General features: G+C 43.1%; 1 protein-coding gene across 5 annotated transcripts in view; it reads right to left on the reverse strand.

Moving 5' to 3' along the window:
- LOC120932901 (pseudouridine-metabolizing bifunctional protein C1861.05-like) overlaps positions 1 to 21,460 on the reverse strand; it is a 63,414-nt gene that overhangs the window by 22,923 nt on the left and 19,031 nt on the right. For all 5 annotated transcript variants that reach the window (XM_040345735.1, XM_040345736.1, XM_040345734.1 and 2 more), the window contains exons 5-11: positions 17,463 to 17,574; positions 15,481 to 15,587; positions 13,730 to 13,856; positions 8,743 to 8,863; positions 5,581 to 5,666; positions 1,694 to 1,839; positions 1,425 to 1,484 (exon numbers count right to left, since the gene is read on the reverse strand). In XM_040345735.1, coding sequence (XP_040201669.1) covers positions 1,425 to 1,484; positions 1,694 to 1,839; positions 5,581 to 5,666; positions 8,743 to 8,863; positions 13,730 to 13,856; positions 15,481 to 15,587; positions 17,463 to 17,574 — 759 coding nt within the window. The remainder of the gene's footprint in view (positions 1 to 1,424; positions 1,485 to 1,693; positions 1,840 to 5,580; positions 5,667 to 8,742; positions 8,864 to 13,729; positions 13,857 to 15,480; positions 15,588 to 17,462; positions 17,575 to 21,460) is intronic.

The raw sequence follows: 21,460 nt of genomic DNA on the forward strand, positions 1-21,460 counted from the left end.
AGAAAAAAAGTTATGTTCCTCTTCTTGTCTATTAATTCTCTAGTACTCTCCCTCATGTTTCTCATCATTTTTAATAAGTGTCCTATTTTTACATAAAAGTATGGGAATTCGTTTTTTTTTGTTTTTTTTGGGATGTTTTCTTGAGAATTTATGAACATGAAAGTAATCCTATAACAAATGCCAGCTTATATTTTTGGTTTTCAGTTGCTGGCAGGAAATCCACTGTGCCCATTACTAACTACTGGCAGATGAATACTCTGTTAATTCAGTTTAGCCCAAATTATTATTTGTTTTCATACTTATTACAGGTACTTATATAGTGCTGTCAATTTACACAGCGCTTTACATATTTATTATACATTCACACCAGTCCCTGTCCTCAAGGAGCTTACAATCTAAGGTCCTTAACTCACATTCATACATACACATATCTAGGTTGCACATTTGTAAGTAACCCAGTTGGGGCACTTGGTTGTGGCCCTCACTCTACTGTCTCACTCTCCCTGCTGAATTCTTTGTAATGTATATAGTGCATCCCCCTAAAGAGCCGCAGGTAGTTTGGGCTTATTTACTCCCCTTAGCGCACATTTAGACAGGTACACAGCATTTTCAGCAGTCTTTCACTGGCACAAGAATCAGTCTAGGGTTTTTTTATTTTGTTTTTATTGGGGAACTATGAACTTCAATGGGGATAGGGAGCATAGGATACCCTGGAACTGTGGAACTTGAACAACAAGACTGATAGCTTTCTGGCTGAAGATGAAGATCCTCTTTAATCCATTCAGGGCAAATGTATGGGTCAATTTGATAGTCCACACTCTCACACCCATCAACCTGCACAACTCCCCCATCCCAACTGGGTCACTCCCCAACCATCCAATCTGCAAGCAACATACACAGTACTTCCAGGTATCAACTTTTTCTTCTTCCTTCTAAAATGCAGCTCTGGATAACTGAACAGCCAATAGCTGGGTCCTTGTACTGTCACATTGGGGAGACAGGGCTAAGGACCTTCCACACACCCAAACATGACTGCTTTCAGGCCTAGCGATTGTCTCTTTTCTTGGGGATATGGTTGGTATATAGGGTAGTTGGTTGGCAAATAGGGTGGCAGAAATGAGCAAGGAAGGCCTGCATCAGCAACAAAGAGGTGGGGGAATTAAAAAACTACTTTTCACTGAATTGGCACAGCTCAGGTTCACTATAGAAAGTCGGTGGTTGTTTCTATCTACTTGCAACTATCCATAAAAAAATAACCAGCTTTTGGCAGACCGACTCTTTAGTAAATGGACCACATATAAGTATACTTACCATTTTGAAACCCCTTTAGGCTGTAAATATTTGTGAGACCATCTTTTACCCGTGTGGTCTCATGTCCTTGTTACTTTAGGATTGTTGGAGAATATACAGTAACATATCCATACCTCCATTTTATCCTGAGTTGCCTTCGCAATAAAGTCCACAATGATGCCACCAATTACCACCTGGAAAGGATTGAGACAAAATGACCACATTAACTTTGCAAAATGTTACAATAGTTCCTATTCTTTGTAATTTACTTCTGGTTTGAGTTATTTTTACTGTTATATTTTACTGTAAACACGCCTCACAAAGTCATACAGATTCTCTTTAAAATCATAGGCTACTCAGGATACTTTAATAAAGGTACATTTATCATTTAGAGATGCCTTACCGGCCTAGAATCCTGGTTTGCATCATCCTCTTGTCTCTCCCGCTGATGGGGTCCCTTTCTTGTGCCCCCTTTAGGTTTCCGGATCTGGCAGAGGGCTGCAGCAATGCGACTTCCCACCTTTGCATTATTCTTTACAAGAGCAATATCTTTGCAAGGGATAAGAAAATATGTGTGCAAATGTCCTATCACTCTCTCTGCAATCTAAAGTTAGGATACGCCAGCTTTTACCAGAGCCCATTTCACACAGGGGTTTTTCTTTATGACAGAGTCGCTCAGGAGCAGGCAATGTTTGCTTAAGAAAAAAAATAAAAAGGTCATGTGTGTGTGTGTCTATTTGATCTTGCAATCATGTAAATAATATCAGCATGTGTTATTCTGGTAAAACGTTGTTTTGCATATATTTGAAAGCTGATGTGTTATCTGCTAATATTTTGCCTTTTTTTTTTTTTTTTACAGATTTTTATAATAAAACCTGTTTTCATTATATACCTTATTTAAGACCACATTATGTCACCACGGGGTATCTGTGCTGCTCTATGTGATGCAGGAAACTGGAAGGAGCCAGAAAAGTTCTGTACATAGCTTCCTGAAAACATCACAGCAACCTGCCTCAGTACTCCTCCCAAGAGTCGTTATCCCTTATGCAAGCAGTGAACTTGCTCTTTTTTTTTTTTTTTTTTTTTTAAAGGTTTCTTTATTAATTTTTTAAACATTACAAACAAATAAATAAATACACATTATTTACAATTACAAACATTAATCAAACACACATACACGGTCTCAATATAACCCCTTAATAGTATTTAACTTATATTTATATTAATTATTGTTGTTAAAATAACATATCCCCTTATCTCCTACATATCATCCACAGTCCTATTCCTTCCGACTTCTTCGTCTAAATTAGACCCAAAGGGCCAGATTCTCAGAGGAGATACGACGGCGTATCTCCAGATACGCCGTCGTATCTCTGAGTCCGGCCGGTCGTATCTATGCGCCTGATTCTTAGAATCAGTTACGCATAGATATCTATTAGATCCGACAGGCGTAAGTCTCTTACGCCGTCAGATCATACCTGCATACTTACGCTGGCCGCTAGGGGCGTGTACGCTGATTTCGAAATATGTAAATCAGCTACATACGCGAATTCACGAACGTACGCCCGGCCGACGCAGTACAGTTACGCCGTTTACGTTAGGCTTTTCCCGGCGTATAGTTACCCCTGCTATATGGTGGCGTAAGTGCGGCGTACCAATGTTAAGTATGGCCGTCGTTCCCGTGACAAAATTTGAAAATTTTACGTTGTTTGCGTAACTCGTACATGAATGGGGCTGGACGTAATTTACGTTCACGTCAAAACCAATACGTCCTTGCGGCGTATTAGGAGCAATGCACACTGGGAGATTTCCACGGGCGGCACATGCGCCGTTCGTGAAAAACATCAATCAAGTCGGGTCATGGGTATTTTACATAACACACCCCCCCTGTTCCAAATTTGAATTAGGCGGGCTTACGCCGGCCGATTTATGCTACGCCGCCGCAACTTACGGAGCAAGTGCTTTGAGAATACAGCACTTGCCCGTCTAAGTTGCAGAGGCGTAACGTAAATCGGATACATTACGCCGACGCAAAGATACGGGGATGTATGAGAATCTGGCCCCTTGTCGGGAGAGAATAGGCTGGAGAGAGACAGGGAAAGGCAAGGGAGGGACAAGACAGGGTCAAAGTAAGATAAGGTACAGAGGGCAGAGGGAAAGGGAGAAATAGCGAGATCCCCCCCCAAAAAAAAAAGGGGGGTGACAATGGTTAGCACTCTTATGTATAGTGGGGAAAAGAATGTTAAAAAAAAAAAAAAAGGAAAAGAAAAGGGGGGAAACCCCAAAAAAGTGATATCTAAATAAGTGTGTATTATTTTGGGACCTATATATATATATATATATATATATATATATATATATATATATATATATATATATACACACACACACACACACACTATATATATATATATATATATATATATATATATATATATATATATATATATATATATATATATAATAAAAAGTTAAAGGGTGAAAAGGGGGGGGAGGAATTGTGGGGTGGCCTATACACTCCTCTAGAATGTGATAACTATTAAGTGTTGATTAATTAATAAGAAGGCCTTCCTATCCAGACCTATATATATATATATATGTTTGGGGGGGGGGGGACTTGCTCTTGGGGGGAGTTATGTCAAAATGCCTTGATGGGTGGATGTCAGTCTGGAGCCTTCATAATAGAAATAAAATAAATTCCATTAAATGAAAGGAGCAGGGCAGGGCCAGTCAAGCTTGGAAGGAAAGTGCTAGATGATCCTGGACATCCCTCAGACAGAAAATTAGGTGGGTTCTATCTGACAATTGTGCAAGACTGAAGGGGAAGCTGGAGGTCAACCTTAAATACTTTGCATTCATTTCCTGAATGCTTGGATATAACTATATCCACTTATTTCATTTACATAGTGATTCCTGTCTAGCAGAGCAGTGCAGGGGGATTTCAGCACAGGTATCTTTCATGGGGGAAAATCTTTCATTCGGAGAATAACCATGCAGGTTTAGGAGATATTTATTTTACCTACAGGTAAGCCTTATTATAGGCTTACCTGTAGGTAAAAATCACACAAACAGGGTTTACAAACACTTTAAATACTCACCTCCTCTCCAGCACTGTCACCTGCAGTAATTCCTCTCTGCCACTAGATGTCTTCAGTCTTTCTACAGCTCTGCCATCAGCAAAGCTCAAGCCTGGAGAGCGCTAGATCTGACTTAGATTTCACTGCTCCACCCAAACAAGAAGGGACCTTCTCTACAGCATGCTGGCAGGAGACAGGCTTTTCTGATGTCGTTGCTTTCTAAAGACAATGAACTTTAAGGCCGCATTCACACCTGAGCGTAGCGTTTTCGGTCGTTTTGTCGCGCGTATTAACCCGTATTCGTGCGTTTGCATACAGCGTTGTCTGACGTTTTTGAACTTCGTCATTTTTTATTTTAGCCAATAGGAAAAATGCTCATCTCTTTCATCATTTATTGCTATGTTTGTAGATCTTTTTTATCTTCTTCCTGGGTGAATATTCTATTTCACAGAACAGATTAAAGCGACAAAACGCCCGTAGAAACACTCGTTGTCGCGCTAGACGCTTGAATCGAGTGTTTCCATTCGTTTCGATGGGAATACAAATGTTCAAAAACGCCCAAATCAGCTTGATTCGCGCGACAAAAAAAGATCCAGAACTTGTTTGAGCTTCAGGCATTCGGCTTCAGGCGTTTTGGAGTGGAAATGTGAACCATCTCTATAGAGAATAATGTATTTTTTCCCCTCTAGTGTTTTATAGCTTCATGCTTCAGGCGACAAAACGCTCAGGTGTGAATGCAGCCTAAGTCTTTGCACAACTTTTCTTTTGGGGCACATGGAATATATTCGCTGATTTAAACTGAGAGTTCAATTAGACTTCAAATCGCAAAAGGTTTGTGTGAGGTTTAGGGTTTACGAGGGGGCGGGGGGTTTACATTAGGTGATCAAACTCAGAGTTGGGAGCTCTCTGCTGAAAGCTAAAACCTAAACCAACACATATCTACTGTGGGACCAACAATGACTCACTGAAAGTGGAAGTGCCATAGAGCCAACCCTTTCCAGCTCAGGCTCTGCCCCATCTGCAATACAATCTCCGGGGGTTCTATCCCATAAGTAATTTTTCTTTAGAAGTTTGCAATATCTGGTAGAGTTAGCTATCAGAGGGAACACCTACAAATCTGGCAAAAAAAACGCAATCATAAAAAGAGGGCATGGTATTAGTATGAAATCATATGAAAATTATTATTGGGCAAATGTAAACCAACAAAGGATACTAGATTCCAGTGATCTTCCTCCAGTCAACTCATTCACTCTTTGTAGGACAAAAGGTGTCACATCTTTTCCTCTGATCCCCTGCAGCCTAAACATCACAATAAAAATATTAAAAAATAAATAAATATTAAAACCAAACAAAAAAAGCCTTTTAAACTAAATCTCTAGACAAAACATGATGCTAGTTTTGGCCATACTGGGGGAATAGTTAAAGCCGAGTTCCACCCAAAAAAATGGAACTTCCGCTTAAAGTGCAGTTCACCCTTTGACATGCCACATTTGTCATGTCATTTTTTTTGGGGGGGGGGGGGGGGGGTGGATACCATATTTTTATCTAGCTTCCACCTCATCCCGGGGGAACTGCGGCGCCGGAAAGGAAGTTCACATCTCCCCCCTCCCTCTTGGCAATCATTTGGGACATGTCACAGCCGGGCACTCACAGTGACCATGCTGGCGCAACAGAGAGAAGGGGGAGATGAGTGGGGCTTTGGACGCATTCCTGGAACCTGGGACAGGCGAGTGTCCAATTAATAAAAGTCAGCAGCTACACTTTTGGTAGCTGCTGACTTTTATATGGGTGGAACAATTTTCCGAAAATATCCCAATTTTTGGAAATTATCAACCAATTCAAATTCTGTGTGAAAAATAGCTGGTTGTTAAGGAGTGGGCCAGGAAGCCAGCTGCCGCATCCTTAACAACCGATGACTCATCAGCTGAAATGTGAACAAAAGAATTCCGACAATAGAAAAATGCAGAAAAAAAGAAAAAACAGCATGTGGTCCCCCCCCCCCCCCCCAAACCATAACAGGTCCTTCCGTCTGGTATGGATTTTAACGGGAACCCCATGCCAAAATATATACCAAACCCATGTTGATGGTGACAAGAGCCTCTTCCCTACAACCCTGTCCAGGTAGTTATGGGGGTGCGAGGGGTAATCTATTGGAATTTAACAAGGGGGCCCCCTGATCGTGGTCCCCCCCATGTGAATAAGTATGAGATACATAATACCCCTACTCATGCACCAAAAAAGTGTAAAAAGTAAAACACAACTGTGACACTTTTTTTTCAGCATTGCTGGTATTCTTTTGTTTACATTCATCTGTGAGCAGCGAACCCCTCTTTATTATCCCCAGCTACTACTTGGGTTAGGGGCTTTTACTATAACCCAATTACTACTTACCCATTTGGGTTTCACTAATGTTATTAATTATCTAATTTAGATGGGAGCCCCAGTCACCTGCCAGTTGAACATACATTCATCTGTGATACATGTTTATGCTCTTGGTTTTCCCACAGGCCCTACCTCAGTTCCCGGTTGCAGACAACCCTAGCGACCCGTGCGTTCCTAGTCGCACATCCTCACATGCTGGAAATGAGTTTTTCCATCTCTCTTATTGTTTCCCATTATTCAGGTGTTATGCTAAAACTTACATATTATACTTGTGTCCTTCTGCAGATCTTACCCCACTACACATCCGCCCCTGAAGATTGGCTATAATGCCATGAAAGGCGTCTCAGGCTTACACAGATGCTACATGTTTCAGTTTTAGGACCTACCTTGGGTTAAATGATTCTATATTTTTAAATAATGCGAGGAATAAGTTGTTATACAATGTTTATGGTTTTTGCATCATGCTTTTTATATGCACTGTCATGTATGTTTACTATTATGTATACATTCGAAATTGCACGCTCTGCTGTGTGTTTTAGACAAATAAACGCATCCATATTACACTGTCTCATCTTTGAGTTCTCTCATGCATACCTCATTTAAAGTCCCAACCCCCTCTTCTTTCCTACCTGTGAGCTAATGAGTCATCGGTTGTTAAGGATATGGCAGCTATTCTTCAAACAGAATTCTAATCATTTGATCATTTATTGACCAATCCAAATTTAAATCATTCTGAAAATTTGGAATTTGTTAGAAAACGATTATATGAAATTTAATTAATTTCAGCGAAATTAATCCAAATTTATATTTGGCCCGAAACAAATTGCACATGTCTATTCTCTAGCTATGCTAGGAACTCAACCTGCTCTCTTCTAATGATCAGACTTGTCCTGACACCCCCCCCACAGCCATTCACTAAGAAGATCAATGTCCTGCTGATCACTTATAAAAAGAGGGAAAAGGGTATAGTGTTTTCCCTTTCAGTTCTATTTTAAACTGAATGGGTTGTTTTACAAGGTGAGGGATGACATATACGTTCAAATAAAATAAAAAACTGACAGGGAGTTTTATTGTGTCTTGTTGGGTAGATTTCCAATTTTTCTCTGTCTTGGAGATACAATAGGGAGTAAGAGGCAATTTCCTCTAATGCCGCTTTCACACGATCAGTACATCCGATGAGAATGGACCGACGGACCGTTGTCATAGGTTAACCGATGAAGCTGACTGATGGTCTGTCGCGCCTACACACCATCGGTTAAATAACCGATCTTGTCAGAACGATGGGACGTAAAACACAACGACGTGCTTAAAAAAACGAAGTTCAATGGTTCCAAGCATGCGTCGACTTGATTCTGAGCATGCGTGGATTTTTAACCGATGGTTGTGCGTACTAACGATCGGTTTTGACCTATCGGTTAGGAAACCATAGGTTAAAATTTTAAAGCAAGTTGCTGTTTTTTTTAACCGAAGGTTAAATAACCTATGGGGCCTACACACGATCGGTTTGGACCGATGAAAACGGTCCATCAGACCGTTATCCTCTGGTTAACCGATCGTGTGTACGAGGCCTTAGACAGCTGTTCCCTGTGGAAGAGTTCCCCTCAATTCCTTTTCCTACGACAATCATAGTTTTGGATTTCCCGTTACTTTCTGTGACAAAAGGTCACCAACACAAATAAGAAAGGCAAATCTACCCAGCAAGGATACAGACAGCAATAAAAACCTGACAGGGATTCTAAACCCCACTTTAGCCCAAACCGTACATTTTGGACTAGAGATACACATAATTCAATTGAGAAAATATATCAATGGACTGAATCCGCCTCTGGCCTCTTATAGCAGGGACAACAGCTTTGAGATCTCTCAAGTTTCCAGCTCTGCCTACCTGTGTTGTCATTATAAGAGTTCAGTTCTCTCTACTATTTTACTATTCTAACCTATTTTACAGTACATACAATTAGGCAGTATGAGTGAGAGACAGGATGACACAGACCTGGTTTCTTCCAGTGCTTGTTGAATGGCTTCCTCTATTATCTCTCCAGAGGCAGCATGCTCCGGAGGGATAGGAACAGCAATGAGGACCCCGCTGCCCACTCTGAGCTCTAGGGAATGAGCTGTAGGTAGAAGGTATGGAATAAACATTCAGGTATATGACATCAAGCAAGTGACAAGAGAAAGATGTTTCCATTTTCTGATAAAGGACATACAAATACAGTAGCTGGGTTATTAATTCTCAAACCACTGCCAATAAGCTGCTTTTTAAAGTAGAACTCCAAGCACAAAAACTTTAGATATATTCTTCAATAGCCACAGAGGATATGCATCCATTTTGCACCAAATGCCTTTACAAACCCTTGGCCTTGTTCAATTAGCAGTGACATCATCACCATACTGTACATCAGGGGTCTCCAAACTTTCTAAACAAAGGGCCAGTTTACTGTTCTTCAGACTTTAGGGGGGCCGGACTGTGGCCACTGGAAATAGAAAAATGTTCCGGTATCAGCAAGAGTAAACAATGCCCCATTTTTTGGTGTCAGTAAGAGGAGTAATGACCCATTGTTGATGTAATTGGGAGGAACTGTGCCCCTTTGTTGGTGTCATTAGGAGGAATTGTGCATCTTTGTTGGTGTCATTGGGAGGAATTGTGCCCTTTTGTTGGTGTCACTGGGAGGAATTGTGCCCCTTTGTTGGTGTCAGAAGATGAAATATTGCCCCAAGGGCCAGATAAAAGCAAGTAAAGGGCCACATCTGGCCCCCGGGCCACAGTTTGGAGACCCCTGCTGTACATAGTCTGTGCAGACAGCAGATCCGTGGGAGGGACCCAGCGGTCTCCACCCACTACAGCCTGACTGCAGAAAGCTACAAGAGGGGGCGGAGACAAGACCAGTCCATGTGCACACGGAGAGAGAGCAGCAGTGTCTGGTCTATATTACAGCAAGCTCTTGCACAGAGGCAACATTTTACACTGGATTACTCTGCATATCTGGAAGAAATAACCAAAGCACACCAACATTCAAGCTAAAATACACATGCCTTTTGTATTTAGACAGTATTTAATTTGTATGGAGTTCAGCTTTAAAAGGTATGTATTATCACAGATTCCAACCTTTCCCCAAATATATCACAGCTTGTGTCCCTATTTGGAAGATTCTCTCATACTTAGTGTGCTTTTAGACAACCAAAGCAAGAGATTCTGGGAAATCTCCACAGAGAGAGCAATAAAAAATTGACATCATTTATAGTCATTCCCTGCTCTATAAAAAGGCAATGGAAATATTTTGGATTCTATCTAAAAAACATTCACTGTGTGAACGTTTTAAGCACTTGCCACAAGGAATGTTTGCCGTATTTTTTTTAATGATTATCTCCTATGAGTGCCAGTTTAATAGAGTGGCCATAATGCAGTGTTTTTTATTCAAGTATTATGGCCAACTAGATGGAGCTAACGATCATAGGAGAAAATCATATTACCCCTTGATCCTATTGTCTGGCATTTTCTTTAATTTATTTTAATTAAAAAATAGAACTGGGATTTGTTATGTACTATCAATTCTCTAAAGAAGTGTAGAATGTACCAATACTATTTAAAAAAGGAAAAAAAAAAACTTTGCTTGCTCTCCTTAGCCAAGCCACACGTAAATTCTGATTATCTTGACACTCCAAAATGCTCAACTTTATTATGTTAGTAGCTGACCGCAAACAAAAGAAGTTGTACATTTTGCAATCAAGTGTTACAAAGTGAAATAGGACCCTTTCACACTGGTGGACTGATCAGGTCCGCCTGTCAATTTTTCAGGCAGAACTGATTGGACCCTTTATGGAGTGGCAGATGTAAACCGACTTGTGTCCATTTACACCCACTGACATCCAATCTGACATGATCCACTAAAAACAGAAGAAGGATTGGTATCTGTTCCCCATCCGTCTAGCAGATCGGATCGGGTGGCCATCAGGTGTAAATGGACAGTCGATGCATTTATATCCGACTTCCCATAGAGGCCGTGTCTGTAGAGCGCACACAGACCAGCCACCCGCTTGTTCAGCAGGAATCAGCTCACAGATTTCGCCACTGAGCTGATCCCTGTCTGGAAGGGGCCTAAAAATGATGCATGTTTTGATCCAGAAGAAGGCAAAACAAATGAACTTGTAATCAAAAAGTGAAGATTTGGTATATTATAGGGAACATCCGTTTTGATCCAGAAGAAAGCAAAACAAATGGGCTTGATATCAAAAAGTGAAGATTTGGTTTATTGTAGGGAACATCCAGAAATGTTAATTGTGCCTCAGGAGTTCCCAGAAAGATTTACTTTTTATATGGAATTCTGAAAAACATCAGTGCACTTTCAGTGGCTAGGCACTTTTAGAGCCTCATACCTGTATATCTGCAGAGTGAGATCTACAGCACTGCTGCCTCTGCTAGATTTGGAGTGAGATTTGGTGGTGTCTCTGCTGGAGAAGAAGCTGAAACTGAAACTCTGCAGTGCAAGGATCTCCCCGTTTATGATTTATTAATTTTGTGCATTCTGTGCTTCCTTCACCTCTCCTGCTACTAATTGATCCTTTACTAGTCATTGGATCACCAGACAACAGAGGGGCAGATCTGACATGAGATAGCAAAGTTCTGTCCTTACCAAGACAAAGCCTAAATACTTTTTCTTTTTCATCAATTCCTTAAAGGAGAATAACAATTTAATTTATTGACCTCAGCAAGGCGATTGGTATAGTTCCCTGAAAATATTTTCATGCTGTCATTTTGTAACTGTTCTCACCATTAGCTTTAGAAAAAGCACCCAGTACTTTTTAAATTGTGTTATAGAATTTACTGTTGCTGTGGTGAGACAAAAATCAGTGGAGGTGTGTCCATAGATGGCGCAGGAGCGCCCCCCTCCATCTCGCTCTTGCACCGCCACTGAAAAACAATACATAGATTCATGTATTGCATGAATCTATGTATTGCCGCTGCTGCCCACTATTCAGATGGCCGGCCCCCTGGTGAGCGCCGGCCATCTGAATAATGGCAGCTAGTTGGCTTTGGAAGTGTCTATCAGAGCCAGCGGCTCGGATCGGTTTTCCGATTACAGCCTGAGGACTGTAATCGGCTTCCAAATAGTTAACCAGGGAACGCAGGGGGTGTACGTTCCCTGGTTAACCGGTTCTGGTTACCGGTAACCTTATTGGCTGAAGCGACATCGAGGGCAGGACTACTTCGAGGGATCGTGGACGTGGAGGAAGATCCGAGAATGGCTGACCAAGAAAGGTAAGTGCCTGGCGGGGGGGCAATCTGGCAGCATTTTAGGGGCAAACTGGCAGCAATTGATGGGCACAGTGGCGACAATAGCATGGCACAGTGGCGACAATTGATGGGAACAGTGGCTGCGTTTGGCATGGCACAGTGGTGACAATTGATGGGCCTAGTGGTGACAATGGCATGGCACAGTGGCTGCGTTTGGCATGGCACAGTGGCTGCGTTTGGCATGGCACAGTGGCTGCGTTTGGCATGGCACAGTGGCTGCGTTTGGCATGGCACAGTGGCTGCGTTTGGCATGGCACAGTGGCTGCGTTTGGCATGTCACAGTGGCGACAATGGCTTGGCACAGTTGCGACAATGGCTTGGCACAGTGGCGACAATGGCTTGGCACAGTGGCGACAATGGCTTGGCACAGTGGCGACAATGGCTTGGCACAGTGGCGACAATGGCTTGGCACAGTGGCTGTGTTTGGCATGGCACAGTGGCAACAATTGATGGGCACAGTGGCGACAATGGCATGGCACAGTGACGAAAATTGATGGGCACAGTGGCGACAATGGCATGGCACAGTGGCTGCGTTTGGCATGGCACAGTGGCGACAATTGATGGCACAGTGGCTGCGTTTGGCATGACACAGTGGCGACAATTGATGGGCACAGTGGCGACAATGGCATGGCACAGTGGCGACAATTGATGGCATGGCACAGTGGCGACAATTGATGGCATGGCACAGTGGCAACAATTGATGGCACAGTGGCTGCGTTTGATGGCATGGCACAGTGGTGACAATTGATAGGCACAGTGGCTGCTTTGATGGTATGGCACAGTGGCTGCGTTTGATGGCATGGCACAGTGGCGACAATTGATGGCACAGTGGCTGCGTTTGGCATGACACAGTGGCGACAATTGATGGGCACAGTGGCGACAATGGCATGGCACAGTGGCGACAATTGATGGTATGGCACAGTGGCAACAATTGATGGCATGGCACAGTGGCAACAATTGATGGCACAGTGGCTGCGTTTGATGGCATGGCACAGTGGTGACAATTGATGGGCACAGTGGCTGCGTTTGATGGCATGGCACAGTGGCGACAATTGATGGCACAGTGGCTGCGTTTGGCAGGACACAGTGGCGACAATTGATGGGCACAGTGGCGACAATGGCATGGCACAGTGGCGACAATTGATGGCATGGCACAGTGGCAACAATTGATGGCACAGTGGCTGCATTTGATGGCATGGCACAGTGGTGACAATTGATGGGCACAGTGGCTGCATTTGATGGCATGGCACAGTGGTGACAATTGATGGGCACAGTGGCTGCGTTTGATGGCATGGCACAGTGGCGACAATTTTATGGCACAGTGGCGACAATTTTATGGCACAGTGGTGACAATTTTTTGGCACAGTGGCTGCGTTTGATGGGCACAGTGGCAGCAATTGATGGGCACAGTGGCAGCAATTGATGGGCACAATGGCAGCAATTGATGGGCACAGTGAGGCTGCAATTGATGTTTTTTTTTTTTGTTTGTTTGCGCCTCCCAAACATTTTGATCACCAGCCACCACTGGACACAATGATATGTAGGACAGCATGGTAAAGAGAAAAATCCCATGTTAGATACATCAATGTCTTCATCATGACTAATGATCTGATGGCAGCAGAGGTATCTTTTTATATAACAGAAAGAATGTGAACTTTTTTGAGCATACAGAAATTACTGGACTTACCAATAAGCTTTGCAGCTTCTTCCTCATTGCGGACATTATATGGAGCCTGGCAGCCGCTGCGCGGGGTGAAAAAAGCCGGAAAGTCTCTGGAATCCCCAAAAGTGGAAACACAGACCCCTTCTGTTTCCTGCCAATGAATTCAAAGAAGCAAAACTGAAATTTGGCTTTCATTTTAAAAGCCGAATAAAGCAGATTTTCTTTACTTTGCTGCAGCTCTATGCTCTGCATGCTGCATGTCATTAAAGCGGTCCTCCACCCTAAAGTGGAGTCCCGCTGATCGGAACCCTCCCCCCCTCCGGTGTCACTTTTGACACCTTTCAGGGGGGAGGGGGGTGCAGACACCTGTCTAAAGACAGGTATTTGCACCCACTTCCGGCCACACGATACGGGCGAAAGACGGGCATTCCGTCACATCCCGTCTGTCGCCCGTTGTGTGCTGGGAACACTCGGCTCCCAGCACACAGCGTGTGAGCCAATCGGCGGGCGCAGCGCGACTCGCGCATGCGCCGTAGGGAACCGGGCAGTGAAGCCGCAGCGCTTCACTTCCTGGTTCCCTCAGCGTGGATGGCGGGGGGAGCAGCAGAGTGACGAGCGATCGCTCGTGCTCTGCTGCGATCGGCGCTGGACTCCAGGACAGGTAAGTGTCCTAATATTAAAAGTCAGCAGCTGCAGTATTTGTAGCTGCTGACTTTTAATATTTTGTTCCCGTGGCACATCCGCTTTAAGACTCCGCAGCTGTTTATTATGACAGCCAGCTATCATTTTATTGCTCTGTAGTTCTCAGTACTAAAGGTGCCATGCAATGATGCACCCGACACAGCCAATGATCTTTACTATTGGCCCGAAGACCACAGCAGTGACACAAAGGGGGTTATTTACTAAAGGCATAGGAACGCCCAGTCCTGCAGTCATCGGAACCCGTAAGCCCTGGACAAAAACAGAATATAAAAGGTATGTACAGAGAAAAAAAAACGCCGAAAATAAATGCCCTTACTATGCTGGCTCTAATGTGTGCAATATAAAAACATTTTTTTTGGGTGAACCCCCGCTTTAAAGCCTTGTACACACGGGCCAAAATCTTGGCAAGATTCTCTTGCCGCCCAAGTGTACAGACGCTCCTTTCAAAAGAACCACAGTTCTTTGGAACGCAAGAACGCAGCGGCGTCATTGCGTACGACGAGCATGTGCTCGTCACATTCGATGCCGTCGCAGCCATCTTGCTGCATCCTACCTATGCCTAGGAAGCTACCGCGCATGCGTCAAAGTCATTTCGAGCATGCGCGGGTTTCCACAGCGACAGGTAAGTATACACACTCTCGGGTTTCTCGACGGGAAACAGGCCGACAAGAATCCCGACGAGAAAATAGAGAGCAGGATCTCTATTTTTCTCGTAGAGATTCTGGGCAGATTTCCTGACGAGAAACCTCAAAGCTTCGTACACACGCACGGTTTACTCGGCAAGAAAGTTCTGCCACCAGTTTTCTTGCTGGTTCTTGCCGAGAAAACCAAGCATTTGTACGAGGCTTCAGAGCACGTATGTCTTAGTTTTGCTAGAATCAGAACTCTCAAATACACAGAAAAACTGTTGCCTTAGCGAGCAGCAAAAATGAGCACCTTGGAAAGCATTTACCCCCAAGCATGGCCCTGTTCTCATGAATTGCTTTACCGTGACAACCTTTCACCGTTTCCCAAATCAATGTTCCTTAAATATAGATCTGCAAAATTAGTCTAAGCTTCGAAGATTCACTTACCAGATATTCCAGGGTGCGGCCAATGTCCAGGATGGATTTCACTCCAGCAGATATCACAGCTACTGGTGTTCTCCCAAGCTCAGTCAAGTCTGCACTGACATCCATGGCTGAAACATATAGGAGATTAACATTGATCATACCTCCCAACTGTCCCTGATTTCGAGGGACTGTCCCTGATTTGGAGCAATGTCCCTCTGTCCCTCATTCTCCTAATTTGTCCCTCATTTTGGTCTGATCTATACAGATGTATATAAAATGCACTTTTTATCTATCAAAAAGTGTTTCCCAGTGCTAAACCTTTCATCCGATTTCTAAATTGCTGTATTTGTAAATTCCAAAAGCCAATATAAAGGAATAGTAGTGGTAAAAAAAGCTCTTGTGGGTTTAACCAATCTTATTTTTTTGTACAATTCTCCTTTAAGGGGGCGTGGAAAGGGGTGTGTCCTATGCCTACATACTTTTGCTGATAGGTGTCCCTCATTCCCATCTCAGAAAGTTGGGAGGTATGCATTGATGCAGAACTATAAAGAAAAAACAGCTTGTACTACATTCAAAAATCTACTGTACAGTAAGGCCTCGCACACACACACGATAGGTTAACTAGAGGACAGCAGTCTGAAGGACCGTTTTCATCGGTCAAAACCGATCGTGTGTAGGCCCCATAGGTTATTTAACCATAGGTTAAAAAAAAGCCAACTTGCTTTAAAATTCACCTATGGATTCCTAACCGATAGGTCAAAACCGATGGTTAGTAGGCACGACCATCGGTTAAAAATCCACGCATGCTCAGAATCAAGTCGACGCATGCTTGGAAGCATTGAACTTCGTTTTTTTCAGCACGTCGTTGTGTTTTACGTTACCGCGTTCTGACGCGATCGGTAATTTAACCGATGGTGTGTAGGCGCGACAGACCATCAGTCAGCTTCATCGGTTAACCTATGACAACCGTCCTTCAGACTGTTGTCGTCTGGTTAACCTATCGTGTGTACGAGGCTTAAAACTTTGGATTGCGTGCACAATTCGTTCCAGAAACATGCCTGAAATCCAAAGCACTTGTGTATCAAAGCGAATTTCCCCATAAGAAATCATGGAAACTCAAATGATTTGTTCCACAACCATTAATTCATTAGGTCCTTCAGTTTATAGTCCATATAAAAAGATTATAGCAATTTGACCAGGTTGTGTAACGATAAAATGTCCATCCACAAATGGAAGCCTCCACAAGGGGTTTTACTCGCAAAATCCAGCAGGAGCTACAGAGTATAAAAGAGAAGAGAGGCGCCTCGAAGTGTAAGAATGTTGCTAAATGTTGTACCTTCATTAAATGTAACCATAGAGGCACCGCTCTTCTCTTTTATACTCAGTTGTGACATGACGCTACTTGTATATCAAGATATCGCTTGTATATCAAGATATCGCTTGTATATCAAGTCAAATTTTATTTTAAAATGTTGCTTGTCTTGCAAAACGCTCTCAAACCAAGGTTTTACTGTATTTTTAAATATAGGCACTGTACTACAAATACATGTGTCTGCCTTCATTTTAGCTTCCTATAAATGCCTAGCTGTCAGTCATTTAAAAATGTTGACATTCTGATATGAAAATCTATAAAGATAATCAAAATAAAAGTTTTTAATTTTGTTTCCCTTCTTCCTTTACGCCGCATCGCCAGACTGCATTTTTTCCAGCTCATAAAAGTAAAAAAAATGTAAACTTGCGATGTTACTGTGAACAACAAAAATGGAAAATGCTGCAAAATTGAAAAAATAAATAAAAATAATGGCTTCTTGAGGAATGTTCTCTATCCAAGTTCATGACATAAAGTGAAGCAAACACTTTTCTGAGTGGTCATATGTACTGGGCCATTCAGCTCAAACACTCTTTTGGTGGCCAGTATCTGTGGAATGCTGGACAGGCACATTAGGTATATGTCAAAAGATCTCTTTTGGTATCTATAACATGAATATGAACAAAGTATTTACTGTTCTCTCCATCACGGTGTACTCCCCCTATTCCACCGGTCACAAACACAGAGATCCCTGCGTGATGGGCTGCTATCATCGTCCCAGACACAGTGCTCCCACCGGAGAGACCCTGGTAAAAGAAATTATGGAAATTCATTTTCTTTTTAGAAAATAAGTTTATAAATCTTATTACGAAGAAAACAAATATACCAAAAAACTGTTTACTTATCTGTTCCTTCAAAAGGTCATGATATTATTGTTTTTATTTCAGCTAACATAATCTTTATATCTGAAATCTATCCTTACATTGAATTGCCATATAGCATCTGAAATTAGAAATCAGACTTTGAGTTGAAGAGCCTGCTTTCTAAAGCCTCGTACACAAAGTACGATTGTTGGCCAACCGAGTGTCTGATTTTTGTCAAAAGGGCGTGTGCCAGGATCTTGTCTTGCATACTAACAGCAGCCCTCAAAATTTTCACTCGCCTGCTCGCATTTGGCGAGTGAAAATTTATTGAGGTCGAGTATTCTGGCTCGGGTGGGGGGCAGATCTGCTTGGCTCAGGACAGGGCCAGGTCAGGTCTGCTTGGGCAGGTCCACTCAGCTCGGGCGGGGAGCATGTCTACTCGGCTTAGACAAGCTAAACAAGCCGCCTCTCCCAGTCATCTCTATGGAGGGCTCCGTGTCCCGCGCTGAATGCTGGGAAGTGTAGTTTCCAGGGCAGCCCAGCGGATTCTCTTCTCACCGACATGATGATGGCAAACAGGAGGAGACGCTCGTCAGAGGACAGTGGGGAGGAGGAAGAAGAGTCCGGCAGGCTTCAGGGTACAACCTACTAGGAAGAAGTGAGAACCGTGAGGTCAGGGAGAAGGTCAGAGACAAGTCTGTGTGTGTAAGTGTGCAAAGGCTGGCAGTGTACAGGAATGGTGAGCACAGTCTTCCCACTTACTGACTCACACCCCTACCTACCTTATTCAGTGGAGCACAGTGCAGCCACCCATAGCAGCTCACTGAGACCTTACACCAATGTAAGGTAGGCTCTAAATGGTTACTAGGGATACTGCACTGAGTGTTCATGTTCTTGTCTCTAAAGTCTGAGGATGTACAGACAGTTGGGCCATAGCAACTGTACTGGCTTCTGATTGGTTGCCATTTAAAGGGGTGGTTCCCCCTTAAAACAAATTTTTAACGATTCATTTGGAAGACTGCTTACACTGCGGGTAGGCTGGCTTTTTTTTTTTTTTTTTCGTACATACCTCGATATCCCTCGACTTCCGGGTATGAGTCTTGTGGCAGTGGGCGTTCCTAGTTGATTGACGTTCCTCCGACCGACGCATACTTGACGTCACGACTTTCCGAAAGAAGCCGAACGTCACTGCGCAGGCGCCGTATAGAGCCGACTCTATACGGCGCCTGCGCAATGACGTTCGGCTTCTGTCGGAAAGTCGTGACGCGCAGTATGCGCCGGCCGGAGGAACGTCAATCAACTAGGTCCAGCAAGACTCATACCCGGAAGCCGAGGGATGAAACGGCGATATGCGATATGATCGAGGTATGTACGAAAAGAAAAAAAGCCAGCCTACCCACAGTGTAAGCAGTCTTCCGAATGTATTGTTAGAAATTTGTTTTAGGGGGAACCACCCCTTTAAATGGGATACCCTACACAAGGCAAAGTAGCTCATTGAGCCTTTGCCGCATAAGTTTTGGGTGTTTTTTTACACCACTCATTTTACAGTGTTTGCACATTTTTGTATGCAGAAAAATGCATGTCAGCTTGCGGTGTTTGGGATGCCATTTACAATGAATTGCACAGCAAATGTGATGTGGTTTTAGCACGTTTTATAAATGCATGCAGAACTACGCAATTTTGCATGCGTTTACAAAACGCACAGGTGTGAGTGGAGCCTTAGGGATGGAAAGGTGTCACTCTTGCTCAGTCACCTAGTCTAGCTCACCTCTCAACCCTGCAGTCTGTACGTAGCACATATTTACGTAACAAGGCAGTAATGATGTGTACGGTATCTATAGCAGCCAATCATATTTTATCCTTTTTTTATTTATCACAGTCAGTTCAATGAAATATGTTTATGTTAATATTTATTTTTGAACCTTAATTCTGCATAAACGTTTAACAGTGTAATTTCATAAGACAATTGAAGAGGACGTGTTTAGGAGCGTACTAACGGTAAGATTTTAGAACAAGTCTGTCAACAGACAATCCCCTGCAAGCAATCGTACTGTGTGTATGAGGCTTTAAGGTTTCTATGGTTTTGGTAAATCTTAAGACAAAAATCTGCAGAAAATCTAATAGTATGTATGAGGTCTAATGCCGCGTACAGACATTCGAACATTCCGACAACAAAACCGCGGATTTTTTTTCCGACGGATGGTTCGCTCAAACTTGTCTTGCATACACACGGTCACACAAATGTTGTCGGAAATTCCAAACGTCAAGAACGCGGTCTCGTACAACACTACGACGAGCCGAGAAAAATTAAGTTCAATGATTCCGAGCATGCGTCGAATTGATTCCGAGCATGCGTAGGATTATTGTGTATCGGAATTGCATACAGATGATCAGAATTTCTGACAAGAACTTTTGTTGTCGGAAAAATTGAGAACCAGCTCTCAAACATTTGTTATCGGAAATTCCGACAGCAAATGTCCGATGGAGCATACACACGGTCGGAATATGCGACCAAAAGCTCACATCGAACATTTGTTGTCGGAAATTCCAACTGTGTGTACACGGCATAAGGCTGGATTCACACCTATGCAGTTTTAGTGCTTTTTGCATTGTGCAGATTTGTGCTACAGTCCATTGAACACGTTATGTAGTGCAAATCTGCAAAATGCAAAAAGCACTAAAAATGCCTAGGTGTGATTCCAGCCTAAGATAACGGCTGAAGGGGGGGAGATGAGGCAGATGACATTTGCAGCCATAAAGCACATAAGGGTTGAGGCAGATCATCAGAGCATGTTAATTACTGTACAATTCTTCTCAAAAGTAAAACTTCTTTTGCATCTCTGTTTCAGTTGAATATTTTGTAAACTGCCTAGATCTAGCATCTTTAATTGCCTTTCAGTGTATTACACTAAAATGACAGCAGTTGTGATTTCAGAGTTTTCTTGTGCACTGCCCATAGATGAAATCATTTTCTGCAACAAAACGATGCTAGGCCTAATCACTGTCAGGTAAATAAGGAGGTGAAGTCATGACTCCCTCTGACACCAGCTGACATTGGGTATATTGGTGGCAGTTGCAACAGAAGAAGCGGCAGAGGGAGTGCTGGAGATGACGGTACAAAGTGGTTCTGGGATGGTTTTGCAGCAGCCAGTCCCAGACGACGTCACGTATAACGAAATGCATAGGCGTGGCCTGCACTCTGACGTTTTTCACGCTAACCTGAACTGACCCAGGAAGGGGAAGCCACAGAGGACGCCGAGATCCAGCTTTTGAAACCGCACTTTGTGCACCTTATTGGGCTTATGATTCTCCACCTATCTGTAAGTGCAATATTTTACTTTGATCATTAAATTGTTTTGCAAAGTTGCACTATGGGCCCTTTTTCTTTTCTTTTTGCATCTGAGCCATTCATCCGTTCTGACTGATGGGAAATAGCTTGAAGCAGATCCAGTGTGCTACATACAGTCATTTGGGTGACTCTAAATATACCCGGGACCAGTCTGACCACCGTTGTGGTCTCCACATCTGGTAAGGGCATTGTTTTGTCACTCAGGTGTGCCTTGGTGGAAGGTTGTGTCAGCCCTGTACTATCCTTTTTTCTGAAGACATTCGCTGTGAAGTTCATTCTTCTAAAGAAGTTTTCTTTAAGATATCTGGGAGCATATGGACTAATACCTCACCTGTGGTTTTGCACTTTGTCCTAAATGTCAGCAAAGATATATACTGAAAAAATGCCTGCACTACTATATAATATGCACAAATGACAAGCTTTACTAGGGCTCAAGTACATGGGTGCATTTGTCTGCATAGCATAAACACACTTCATAAT

Source organism: Rana temporaria, chromosome 3 (assembly GCF_905171775.1).
Source record: "Rana temporaria chromosome 3, aRanTem1.1, whole genome shotgun sequence".
Lineage (NCBI taxonomy): Eukaryota > Metazoa > Chordata > Amphibia > Anura > Ranidae > Rana > Rana temporaria.